Source organism: Magallana gigas, chromosome 6, assembly GCF_963853765.1.
Source record: "Magallana gigas chromosome 6, xbMagGiga1.1, whole genome shotgun sequence".
Classification (NCBI taxonomy): domain Eukaryota; kingdom Metazoa; phylum Mollusca; class Bivalvia; order Ostreida; family Ostreidae; genus Magallana; species Magallana gigas.
The window spans coordinates 13,807,224-13,820,738 of record NC_088858.1 but is presented as its reverse complement, the minus strand read 5'-3'; the positions used below and the strand labels follow the sequence as shown (position 1 = coordinate 13,820,738).

Here is a 13,515-nt window from a genome sequence, read left to right as displayed (position 1 = left end):
TGTTATACCTTTATTTAATACTTGAGGGTCAAACTAAAACTCTACTGACTGAACAAAAATGCTAACGCAGCAATTTTGTAAGATAAAGACAGATCAACGTTATATTATGTGTTCCCTTAAGGGTGCAAAACACAGTTTTATATGTAACGTTATAAGGACGTTTTCAGATGAGGGGCAAGCAAAACTGACCCCTATAAAAATAAATTGTTAAAATATGTTACATATATATTTATATATCAATAGAAAGATAAAATCGTGAATTTTGTAAATATTTAAAAATAATGCACATGTAACCTAATGCTAGAATTTATTTGGCACTCAAAACATGCCGAAAATAGACAAAAGGATGCCTCTAAATGCAGTACACCCATGCATTTTAGGCTCCCCCTAAAAGCAGAATGCAACCAAATCAGCCATTTTTATTTCTGTACATTTTCAAGAACAAGTCCTTAGGCATCATTTCATAGTATTTTCAGGGTACATTCGCCAGCTTTTTAAAGAGCTATGTTACCCGCTAAAAAATTCATGAAATTCTGCATGTGTAAAATCGGGATGTTTTTGGAGTTACCGCCCTTTATTTTAGAGTCTCACAAAATTAATTTTTAAAATTTTTCTACATACCTTTTTCATGTATTCGAAAGATAATTCACTTTATTATGCAACTGAGAGTTTAAAAATTCGATTTTCATGTATACCGCATAAAAATAGCAGGAAAATCCCTACCCATCATGCTTTTCCCCAGAGAAAAACCCCCTGGATTTTATACGAAACTGTGTTTAGCTACCTTAAAGGAAATAAAATATTTATGTATGCCACTTTTTAATGCTTTGATGCAAAGAGGAGAATATTACAAACATTTTGGTGTACACAAAGTTGAATTTAGTGAAATAATGGCCGAGATATTGTCATTTAGGTAGGATGTGTCAAATACAAAGATAGACCTTTCGAACACGACTGTGCAGTTCAAAATTCAAAACTGACTTTCCACTTACTAATTCTACTTTATTTAATGAATTGAACATAACCAATGGTACTGCGCATTTGATACTGATGACAAACAAGTTTTAAAAAAATAATTACACCCCCCCCCCCCCGTCTAATACAATTTCTGATACTCTACACAATTGTCTATTTGAATTATGCACACATGTGTAATCATTTCATATGAAATTTTGTTGAATTAATAGAGCGGCTCAAAAGTCCATAACCGGATACTCATTTTAACACATAATTAAATACACATACACATAAAATAAGTGTATCATATTCTCTCTATTCTATTATTGGAACTAAAAGTTGTGAACTCATGATCGGAGCGGCTTTGTTGACATGACGTCACACTTAAAAATGTCACAATGCTAATGCATCACAATGTAAAACAACACGTCACAATACACAATCATATACACAACGTCATAAAGTGAGAAATGAAACATGCACAAAGCATGTTATACCTTTATTTAATACTTGAGGGTCAAACTAAAACTCTACTGACTGAACAAAAATGCTAACGCAGCAATTTTGTAAGATAAAGACAGATCAACGTTATATTATGTGTTCCCTTAAGGGTGCAAAACACAGTTTTATATGTAACGTTATAAGGACGTTTTCAGATGAGGGGCAAGCAAAACTGACCCCTATAAAAATAAATTGTTAAAATATGTTACATATATATTTATATATCAATAGAAAGATAAAATCGTGAATTTTGTAAATATTTAAAAATAATGCACATGTAACCTAATGCTAGAATTTATTTGGCACTCAAAACATGCCGAAAATAGACAAAAGGATGCCTCTAAATGCAGTACACCCATGCATTTTAGGCTCCCCCTAAAAGCAGAATGCAACCAAATCAGCCATTTTTATTTCTGTACATTTTCAAGAACAAGTCCTTAGGCATCATTTCATAGTATTTTCAGGGTACATTCGCCAGCTTTTTAAAGAGCTATGTTACCCGCTAAAAAATTCATGAAATTCTGCATGTGTAAAATCGGGATGTTTTTGGAGTTACCGCCCTTTATTTTAGAGTCTCACAAAATTAATTTTTAAAATTTTTCTACATACCTTTTTCATGTATTCGAAAGATAATTCACTTTATTATGCAACTGAGAGTTTAAAAATTCGATTTTCATGTATACCGCATAAAAATAGCAGGAAAATCCCTACCCATCATGCTTTTCCCCAGAGAAAAACCCCCTGGATTTTATACGAAACTGTGTTTAGCTACCTTAAAGGAAATAAAATATTTATGTATGCCACTTTTTAATGCTTTGATGCAAAGAGGAGAATATTACAAACATTTTGGTGTACACAAAGTTGAATTTAGTGAAATAATGGCCGAGATATTGTCATTTAGGTAGGATGTGTCAAATACAAAGATAGACCTTTCGAACACGACTGTGCAGTTCAAAATTCAAAACTGACTTTCCACTTACTAATTCTACTTTATTTAATGAATTGAACATAACCAATGGTACTGCGCATTTGATACTGATGACAAACAAGTTTTAAAAAAATAATTACACCCCCCCCCCCCCCGTCTAATACAATTTCTGATACTCTACACAATTGTCTATTTGAATTATGCACACATGTGTAATCATTTCATATGAAATTTTGTTGAATTAATAGAGCGGCTCAAAAGTCCATAACCGGATACTCATTTTAACACATAATTAAATACACATACACATAAAATAAGTGTATCATATTCTCTCTATTCTATTATTGGAACTAAAAGTTGTGAACTCATGATCGGAGCGGCTTTGTTGACATGACGTCACACTTAAAAATGTCACAATGCTAATGCATCACAATGTAAAACAACACGTCACAATACACAATCATATACACAACGTCATAAAGTGAGAAATGAAACATGCACAAAGCATGTTATACCTTTATTTAATACTTGAGGGTCAAACTAAAACTCTACTGACTGAACAAAAATGCTAACGCAGCAATTTTGTAAGATAAAGACAGATCAACGTTATATTATGTGTTCCCTTAAAGGAAATAAAATATTTATGTATGCCACTTTTTAATGCTTTGATGCAAAGAGGAGAATATTACAAACATTTTGGTGTACACAAAGTTGAATTTAGTGAAATAATGGCCGAGATATTGTCATTTAGGTAGGATGTGTCAAATACAAAGATAGACCTTTCGAACACGACTGTGCAGTTCAAAATTCAAAACTGACTTTCCACTTACTAATTCTACTTTATTTAATGAATTGAACATAACCAATGGTACTGCGCATTTGATACTGATGACAAACAAGTTTTAAAAAAATAATTACACCCCCCCCCCCCCCGTCTAATACAATTTCTGATACTCTACACAATTGTCTATTTGAATTATGCACACATGTGTAATCATTTCATATGAAATTTTGTTGAATTAATAGAGCGGCTCAAAAGTCCATAACCGGATACTCATTTTAACACATAATTAAATACACATACACATAAAATAAGTGTATCATATTCTCTCTATTCTATTATTGGAACTAAAAGTTGTGAACTCATGATCGGAGCGGCTTTGTTGACATGACGTCACACTTAAAAATGTCACAATGCTAATGCATCACAATGTAAAACAACACGTCACAATACACAATCATATACACAACGTCATAAAGTGAGAAATGAAACATGCACAAAGCATGTTATACCTTTATTTAATACTTGAGGGTCAAACTAAAACTCTACTGACTGAACAAAAATGCTAACGCAGCAATTTTGTAAGATAAAGACAGATCAACGTTATATTATGTGTTCCCTTAAAGGAAATAAAATATTTATGTATGCCACTTTTTAATGCTTTGATGCAAAGAGGAGAATATTACAAACATTTTGGTGTACACAAAGTTGAATTTAGTGAAATAATGGCCGAGATATTGTCATTTAGGTAGGATGTGTCAAATACAAAGATAGACCTTTCGAACACGACTGTGCAGTTCAAAATTCAAAACTGACTTTCCACTTACTAATTCTACTTTATTTAATGAATTGAACATAACCAATGGTACTGCGCATTTGATACTGATGACAAACAAGTTTTAAAAAAATAATTACACCCCCCCCCCCCCCGTCTAATACAATTTCTGATACTCTACACAATTGTCTATTTGAATTATGCACACATGTGTAATCATTTCATATGAAATTTTGTTGAATTAATAGAGCGGCTCAAAAGTCCATAACCGGATACTCATTTTAACACATAATTAAATACACATACACATAAAATAAGTGTATCATATTCTCTCTATTCTATTATTGGAACTAAAAGTTGTGAACTCATGATCGGAGCGGCTTTGTTGACATGACGTCACACTTAAAAATGTCACAATGCTAATGCATCACAATGTAAAACAACACGTCACAATACACAATCATATACACAACGTCATAAAGTGAGAAATGAAACATGCACAAAGCATGTTATACCTTTATTTAATACTTGAGGGTCAAACTAAAACTCTACTGACTGAACAAAAATGCTAACGCAGCAATTTTGTAAGATAAAGACAGATCAACGTTATATTATGTGTTCCCTTAAGGGTGCAAAACACAGTTTTATATGTAACGTTATAAGGACGTTTTCAGATGAGGGGCAAGCAAAACTGACCCCTATAAAAATAAATTGTTAAAATATGTTACATATATATTTATATATCAATAGAAAGATAAAATCGTGAATTTTGTAAATATTTAAAAATAATGCACATGTAACCTAATGCTAGAATTTATTTGGCACTCAAAACATGCCGAAAATAGACAAAAGGATGCCTCTAAATGCAGTACACCCATGCATTTTAGGCTCCCCCTAAAAGCAGAATGCAACCAAATCAGCCATTTTTATTTCTGTACATTTTCAAGAACAAGTCCTTAGGCATCATTTCATAGTATTTTCAGGGTACATTCGCCAGCTTTTTAAAGAGCTATGTTACCCGCTAAAAAATTCATGAAATTCTGCATGTGTAAAATCGGGATGTTTTTGGAGTTACCGCCCTTTATTTTAGAGTCTCACAAAATTAATTTTTAAAATTTTTCTACATACCTTTTTCATGTATTCGAAAGATAATTCACTTTATTATGCAACTGAGAGTTTAAAAATTCGATTTTCATGTATACCGCATAAAAATAGCAGGAAAATCCCTACCCATCATGCTTTTCCCCAGAGAAAAACCCCCTGGATTTTATACGAAACTGTGTTTAGTAGTTGTATGAGACATAATCTCCCCTTAGCAGTAGAAAAGCTAGAATATTATGGATACACACTAGAATATTATATATACACACTTTGTAAAATATATATATCTTATACAGAAACATGACAACATATGAATTCATCGAAGATAGTCAACGGGATTGACCTAACGCAGGCGTTTCATAATGTTAACTAGGTTGTTGAGTTCAAACCACCGCGCGAAAAGTCTCAAATGCGGCATGCTGTAGAAGTTTGCCAATAAATCATTAAAAAGCTGGAGCAAAGTTCTTTCAATTCCAAATAGTTATATGGTTTATCATAAAATATCATAATTATATATTTTGACAGCTGCCATTTCGACGCCGTCAAAGGAGCTGTTGCCAACATTTTCTTTACAACTGTTCCAATGACAACGGTTCTAGTCGCAAACATTGTTCTCTATGTGCTTACATGGTGGAAAATCCACACAGAGTCAAAGCGGATCAAAACCATGCTCGGAAACGAGGTTCAAACAGTCCGCGCGTCCCACAGGGCGGCAAAAATGATGAGTCTGTTTGTGACCGCTTTTTTCGTTCAGTGGTGGGCCCTTGGTATTGCTATCGTCTGGTACAAGTTTGCAGTGATTCCAAAGGAGTATTTAACAATAACGGTCATAATCACCAACCTTGGGGGAGTTGTGAATGGTGTCGTGTACATTATCATCAAGAGAAGGAGGGATCGCCATGGTAACAAGTCCTTCAAATGTCCCAGACAGAAGGATTTTGGAAACAATCATAGGAAGGTCGATGTATCGGTTATAGACACGAAGATGTAGTTACCTGCTGTGACCATCTCTACAGATGAAGGATCCAGGATTAAGAGGGATGCATGGAAACGGCCATTTTAGACTGTTTTAATCTTCTTTAAGCGAGAGCTATATGAAAATGTTCAAATTTTAAAGCTGAAATATTAGGATTTTTCTTTACTAGATAATATACAGTGTATGATAAACAATATCCTCTTTATGATTTTAAGATAAATATGATTAATAATTTGTTGACCATCCAGCCTTCTCAATAACATGATATATAGCATTAAAAGTGTTACGACTCTGTTGTAACCGTAAACTTATCACAACTTATAGGGGGGTGTGCGGCCATCTTGTACTTTTGAAAATGAAAATGTAAACATTTCTTGAACTGGCTTGTTTCTGTCCAAAACTGCTGTTAAAAGCTAAAAATGCAATAAATATGAGGTTCTACACGTTATGTATGCAAGTTACATACATGTTCGCATACAAAATTTTAATCGCTTAGAACAGCTGTAGAACTGCACAGCTGCAGACTTATTTTGAAGGTTTAAAAATATGAAAAAATTAGAAAGTGATTCATTGACGTCCCCTCTACGACCATTTGTTGAGATTTGCACATTAATGTTGTAACTTTGCCCTGAAATAGGGTACCCTTTGGTTATCAGTCAGCATGGGTTTCATTTTTAGATCAAGAAAATCCAGTCTACACTTTGTCAGTTTGTGGCAGAAACAAGGCAGTTCAATTTAAGAAAGGTTTACATTTTATCCCCAAATACTAGTATACAAGATGGCTGTACACCCCCTTACATTTTGGTTAAAGATATATTTCTTTTCGTTAATGAAGAGCCCAATTTTAGCTTATGTCTTCATTATAACAAAGCCTTTCATGGATTTATTTAATAGCATTGTATATGCGTGGAAATGTCATGACAGATTAAATAACGGAAACAATTTACATTTAAGTTTCAATCTATTTGTTTGGAGTTTACTGTAGGTGGACAATTGGACCTGTGGTTTAAGCAGCATCAAAATCAAAGGACAACGAGGATCGACTGCCGACATTCTGCGATTCACAAAAGAACTCACGACCACCAAATCGATAGTTAATCTTTTCTGTCTAGTGGAATGATCCTTAAAGTGCACATTGTAATCCAACCCATTTTTAATACCAATTAAATCCATTGCTATGAATATATTTTACTTGTACTAAATTTAAACATTCGGTGGCTAATGAAAAATCAGATTTTATAATCATAGCAAAATCAAATTAATCTAACAAGAAACGAAGCAGACAATCATCTAATTGATGTAATATCGGGGCACAAAGACACCACCCCCTCCCCTTGCACACACAAACACGTACACCCATCAGAAAAGATTTCTTGGGAGTGAGCAAGTGCAAGTGCCTCGCTGCTCCTCAAAATGCAATGAGCAAAGACGAATGAAATTGGATCTTAACACTACATACAAGTGTCCATTATTAGTGTTTGTGGGGGCAGGAAACCGGTAACGGCTAGCAATGACTTTCCCGGGAAATTATTTTTCTCTTTGTCCCAACGGTATGCCATAGATGCACGCGTTGCAGTATGTAGCAGAAAAAAACGAAAATTTAAGTTGTTGTTTAATCAGAGCATGAACAATTAACGAGTTATAGAAATTGAATGTAAACGAAGAAAAGGAATACGGTTCTTGAATATAAAATAACCAAAAGATCTATCTTAAATTATTACATATGATTTTCAAAGCTTATTGCTATATGCTATTATTAAGTGAAACAAAATTCATACATGTTAGCTTGAACATTCAAACTTTTCTTATATTTTCATAAATAGCTTTTTTAAGATAAATTTTTCTACAAATGGCCACAGCCATCCAGCCATTTATCTTATTTACCTCATTCGTTGATTTCCTATTTTTACGTGAAATACTACTACATACATGTATTCCTAGTTTTACCAAATACTGTGGTTTCATCAATATTCGTTGAATAACAATTTTCGTGGATTTCGTTTTTAAGTCGATCCATGAAATTTAATGTTCATTGAAATGAAATTTCTATTAACATTTTGTATTGATGGGGTCATTGGCCACGAATTTACATATCCTTAAAACTGTGATTTTCACTTTATCCATGAAAATTAATATTGATACCCTTGAATATTAATGAAACCACAGTACACTATAAATGTACTTATGCCTTTGAAATAAATGTTGACATTTATACATTAGAACATGTATATACATGTTCTTCTCTTTGTGTTCGTATATGATGATATTGTTTATATGCTTCCTCTGCCCTAACCTTTGAACCGTCTTCAAAGAGAATTTTTTTGTGACAAAGAATCGTTTCCTGACACAATCTTTCAGCTGATACCAAACAACTAATTATAAACATGCGTTTTACATATTAAGCAGCCAAGTTGTAAAAAGTGAATACCTCAAATGATTGTGGCCGCCCCCTACCCAACACCGAAAGGCAGATAACCACATTTTTCACCTGCATTACCAAGATCTTACTTTATTACACAAGTCGGAAGCCTAAACATTCTTATCATTGAACACTTTCTAAATGAATATTATATATAAGAGGTAAACCGTTACCATGATGCTGATTTCGAGAGATCGAGAATGGAACATTGAGTGTTTTAAAATTGACAGACATACAGACAATGATCGAATCTTGTTTCAATCAGATATTAAGCAAATAACTCGGTACCTTTGAGTTGTATTTGTACAGCTTGTTTCTCCTTCATTGTAAAATCAATTTCAAAACCGATTATTTGCAGTGCATTTGAGCTGACAAAAATCATGAAAAATAAATAATGCAAAACATATCAAAGTCTTAATACACTTGATGTTACAGTAAATGATCAAGCTACAAAACCATAGCTTCAGATTGCTCAAGTATTACGTGTTTAAGGATGCTAAATTATTGAGAAAAACCTCTCGGATTTGTTCAACGTGGACACGACTGTCTTCGATGTGTTTATTCAGGAGCTGCATACTGTTGATCATATCCTGGAACGGTCGAAAAACGTCACATAAATATAGTTTGCCTTTAATTAAAGCTTGTCTAAATTACACAACACACAACACGAACGCAATTTCTAAACACTCGAATTCTCTACTTTTTCAGAGACTGATTTAATATCTTGAAACTGTTTTTCCTTTGTCGCCATCTTTTTGGCTTTGGCGGTCGCCCGCCGCCGCCTGATAATGATGTAAACTACGCCGTTTAGTATACCACCGATGTTGGAAAAAGTGGTCACAAACTGAAACAAACTCTGGGGGACGGGGGCGATCATTTGCCAGATTCCATAGAGCGCCATTGCCCACCACTGCGCGAAGAAAGCCGTGACGAACAAGGACATAGTTTTGGCGGCCTGTAAAGATGCCCGGATGGTCGCCGCCTCTTGGCCCAGGGTGTGCTGTAGTCGCCTGGACTCGGTACTTATCTTCCTCCACGTCATTGCATAAAAGACGATGTTCATCAGAAGGACAGCTAGTAACGGGACGGTCGTGAAGAAAACATTGACCAGTTCCCCCTTTACCCCGTCAAAATAACAGCTGAAAGTAAAAAACGCAGCAGGAATTGGTTTTATTTCATTCGCCCGACGAATCATTCTGTAAGAATGTATCATTAATGTCAGATTTATTCAAATGAATTACATTTATTCTCTGAACACATTATAAACAAATTAATCAACCTTGTGGGCCGTTTGGTTACATTCAGATTTAATGGATGGGGGGGGGGGGGGGGGCATGATAATTTCTAATAATTTCTAATTATGAAGTTACTTAGTATGCCGTAGACTCATAGAATATCTAAATTGGCGTGGGAGCCAGCTTTTTTATGGTCTTATTAAAGAGACCATTGTTCTAGTATTGTATACCAGAATAGTATTTTAGCCTGTTAATATAAGAATGAATGGACCATTGATCTAATAATCTAAGCAGCTGATGAATTCATGAATTGAAACAAAAAAAAGTATATTAGCATGAATTTAAAACATGAATTTGTGAATAATACATAGCTGTATAATAAACATAGCCTGTTTTAGAAACTGTCATTGCTCAGAACTATACTTACAAAGTTCCATTAGGACCGAGGGTTCCGAAGTAAGCGGCCACAGACCCTCCAACGCAGGGCAGTCCAAACGTATAGAGAAGCAGACGATAATCGTAGGCGCCAAAGTTCAAGTCCTTCTTGAAGTAGATCAAAACGAATACATTCAGCGCAACGACGTTGACCATCAGGTTTTGTGCTGTAATGAATTCCGCCAACATGAATCCATAGAACTCGCACAGTTCCTTGGGGTACACATGGTTCCTTGTGAGTACGATGTGAGTATGGTCCATACTGTGAGCGACGTTGAAGAGACCATCACAGAGAGCGAGGTAAACCACAAACCGTTCACTCTTTGTCCAGGAGAAGAACGTCTTGATACTCTGCAGTCTGAACGATGCAACCAAGATAGCAACAACTGATATAAAACTTAAAATGATACAGGTGATTGCAGGTATGTGAATGGAATAAAATTGTCCATTCTCTAAACCGTACACAGGTAAATCGTATCCACTTTTAGCTCCATCGGATGGTGGTAAAGATTTTGCAGACGACACTTCGAGTCCCGTTACATTTTTGGTGATATTTTCCATATCAATATAAATGGCCAGACGCAGAAATGCTAGGTTATCTGAACAAGTTTATATAAGGGGAGCAAAACAATTTTGACATTTTTCTCGACATTAAAGCAAACAAAGTGATAAATGTCTTGCTACAGCATCGATGATTTAGATTCATTTAAAAGGGTTTAAAAACCAGTATATGCAGGATTAATTGAGTGTTGCATGAGTGACACCGCCGCCGGAATTTTATCGTCCCCAAAGATATTAATCCACGGACCCGCTGATATCCAGGACGTGGAATTGCCTCAGCACAGCAGAATCAGACCTCTCCTTCGATGTCACCCTTTGGTCTGTGCTGGAAATTAACATTATATAGAGGCTTTAACACTGTTTAATGGATTCAGCCTTTTGCGAGTTGCTTGTATTTTGATTTCAAAGCTGTCGTTATCATTAAGATTAAGTCGACACCTTGTGAAGTAAAACAGATATCTCTATAATCTTCGATTAATAGGATATGGACACGAAAGAGGACAGCAAAAAAAAAGTCTAAAATAAAAAACGAATATGTATGCGTCTTTTGTTTTAGTTCATACGCGGATCCAGAAAATTTCTCCATGGATAGTTGACAAGTCTCCAAAAAGGAGCAACATAATAATCAACTTATTCATTTGTACCGACCCTGTTGCCATAGTGACACCGTGTCGTTGATTCAACGAAAACACAGGCCTCTGACGTTAAAATATTTCTTTTTATCTTAGCAAGATAATTTCTTCAACCATACAAATAATAAGAGTTTTGGGAGGTGCTATATTTTTCTATCACCATTTAGACGAAGATTATATTCATGTCTTAAAATTTGCATTCTCTTGTACGAGGTCGGAGGTCAGAGGTTAACCTGGAATGAATGAGGGACCGTGTTAAGGTTTTGTGTTTTTTTTGGGGCTGCTTTCATCATGTGTGTTCTCTACCGCTTTCATCATGTGTGTTATCTACCATGTTGCCGGGTGGGGTTTTACACTTTGTCATTGTGGGTGCAAGTAAAAGATTTTGTTGTTGACGGAAAACGATTGCTGACGACAGAGACTGTTCAATGCCAACAATACCAATAAGTCAGACCGTGTAATAATAATGATTTAAATCTGATCATGATAATCTGTTTTAAGATTGCATAAAACTGAAGATATGTTTTTATATTAAAAAAATTAACTGAAGCCATAACATAACTGGGATGACACCCACTAATTTTCTCAGTTATTAATTTAAATAAATTGTTAAAATCCTCCTATTTTTAAAACTACATTTCTAGTGAGACAGATGTGATAAAACACACGTTTCAATAATTTGCCATGCCTATTCTAAAACTGGGAAAAAAAGAAGAGAAAGAATTAGTGTAAATTATGGAATCCGGATAGGGCCATGCAGTTCACTATCGCATCATCGCACCATCGCCGTTTGAGTAGATAGTGCGATCGTGCGATAGTGCGATGACGATGATGCGATAGTGCGATGACGATGATGCGATGGTGCGATGGCGCGATGACGATGATGCGATGGCACGACAATGCGATGACGATGGTGCGATGGCACGATAAAGCGATAGCGCAATGACGCGATGATACGATAGCGATAACGCGATGGTGCGATAGCGATGACACGATGGTGCGATAGCGATGATGCGATGCTCTATCGCGTCATCGTTAGTTCTTTATCGCGTCATCGTCATCGTGTCATCGCAACATCGCGCCATCGACTTTTTGCGCATGGAAGGAGAAAAAGCGACAGGCAGTGAATATGTGAACGGATTTTATATGAGAGGTTGATAAACTTGACTCTCTAATAATAATTAGGTATTACAAATTAGCTTTACCCTTTTGCTAACGATATAAATATTTAAATCATAGGTAAATAAATAAAGAAAACAATGCAATTAATGAAAACCACATGATTAAGGCATGGATTCAAATGGGGGGATGATAATTCTCATTCAAATTAATTAACAAACACATAATTATGCTTTATATCTTGAGCGAAATAAGATTTAATGTCAGTATGTGAGCTGTTAGATTGATAAAGAGTGTGTCTTTAATATTTTTAACCAGTACTTTTTTGTATGACTAACAAGGGAAAAATGCGTACTCTATATTCGTTGTAATTGTAAGAGTTACCTCCCTTTAAATATTTAATGACTTGTGAACATAATATGAATTATGATGTTGCAAAAGTATTATACTTTCATTTAGATTTAGATGGGAATTATGTACAAGTTAATTACTTAATAGTTTTTTTTCTGATGATATATTTGCAGGATTTATATTTATACATCAACAAATACAAACATCTGCATGTTACTTCGTCTGTAATAAATTTATTTCATCTCAAGTCCTACCCATTGATAATATTTACTAGCATCTCTTCCTCATCAAACGCCATGTTGTGCAATGGCTGCTGGGAATATAATCCTTCTTATGGAAAGTCGATAGAGCGATGCTACGATAATACGATGACGATGACGCGATAAAGAACTAATAATAACGCGATAGAGCATCGCACCATCGCTATCGCAACATCGTGTCATCGCTATCGCACCATCGCGTTATCGCTATCGTATCATCGCATCATTGCGCTATCGCTTTATCGTGCCATCGCACCATCGTCATCGCATTGTCGCACCATCGCATCATCGTCATCGCACTATCGCACCATCGCATTATCGTCATCGCACTATCGCATCATCGTCATCGCACTATCGCACCATCTCACTATCGACTCAAACGTCGATGGTGCGATGATGCGATAGTGAACTACATGGCCCTATCCGGATTCCATAGTAAATTGACTTTAAAATCAGAACTTTTTGTAACTTTGAGTCGAAAAGA

The 13,515-nt window shown here is 35.2% G+C and overlaps 2 protein-coding genes across 2 annotated transcripts in view; one reads left to right on the top strand and one right to left on the bottom strand.

Moving 5' to 3' along the window:
- LOC109619808 (uncharacterized) overlaps positions 1-6,241 on the top strand; it is a 45,229-nt gene extending 38,988 nt beyond the window's left edge. The window contains exon 3 of the mRNA XM_066088456.1: positions 5,569-6,241. Within this exon, the coding sequence (XP_065944528.1) occupies positions 5,569-6,034 (466 nt within the window). The 3' untranslated portion in view covers positions 6,035-6,241. The remainder of the gene's footprint in view (positions 1-5,568) is intronic.
- A 1,927-nt stretch (positions 6,242-8,168) lies between these two features.
- Positions 8,169-10,749, bottom strand: LOC105336840 (hypothetical protein). Its single transcript, XM_011441314.4, has 2 exons — positions 10,101-10,749; positions 8,169-9,577 (listed from the first exon to the last, which is right to left on the bottom strand). The coding sequence occupies exons 1-2, from the start codon at positions 10,667-10,669 to the stop codon at positions 9,118-9,120; spliced, it is 1,029 nt and encodes a 342-aa protein (XP_011439616.3). The 5' UTR covers positions 10,670-10,749; the 3' UTR covers positions 8,169-9,117.
- Between the last annotated feature and the right edge of the window lie 2,766 nt (positions 10,750-13,515).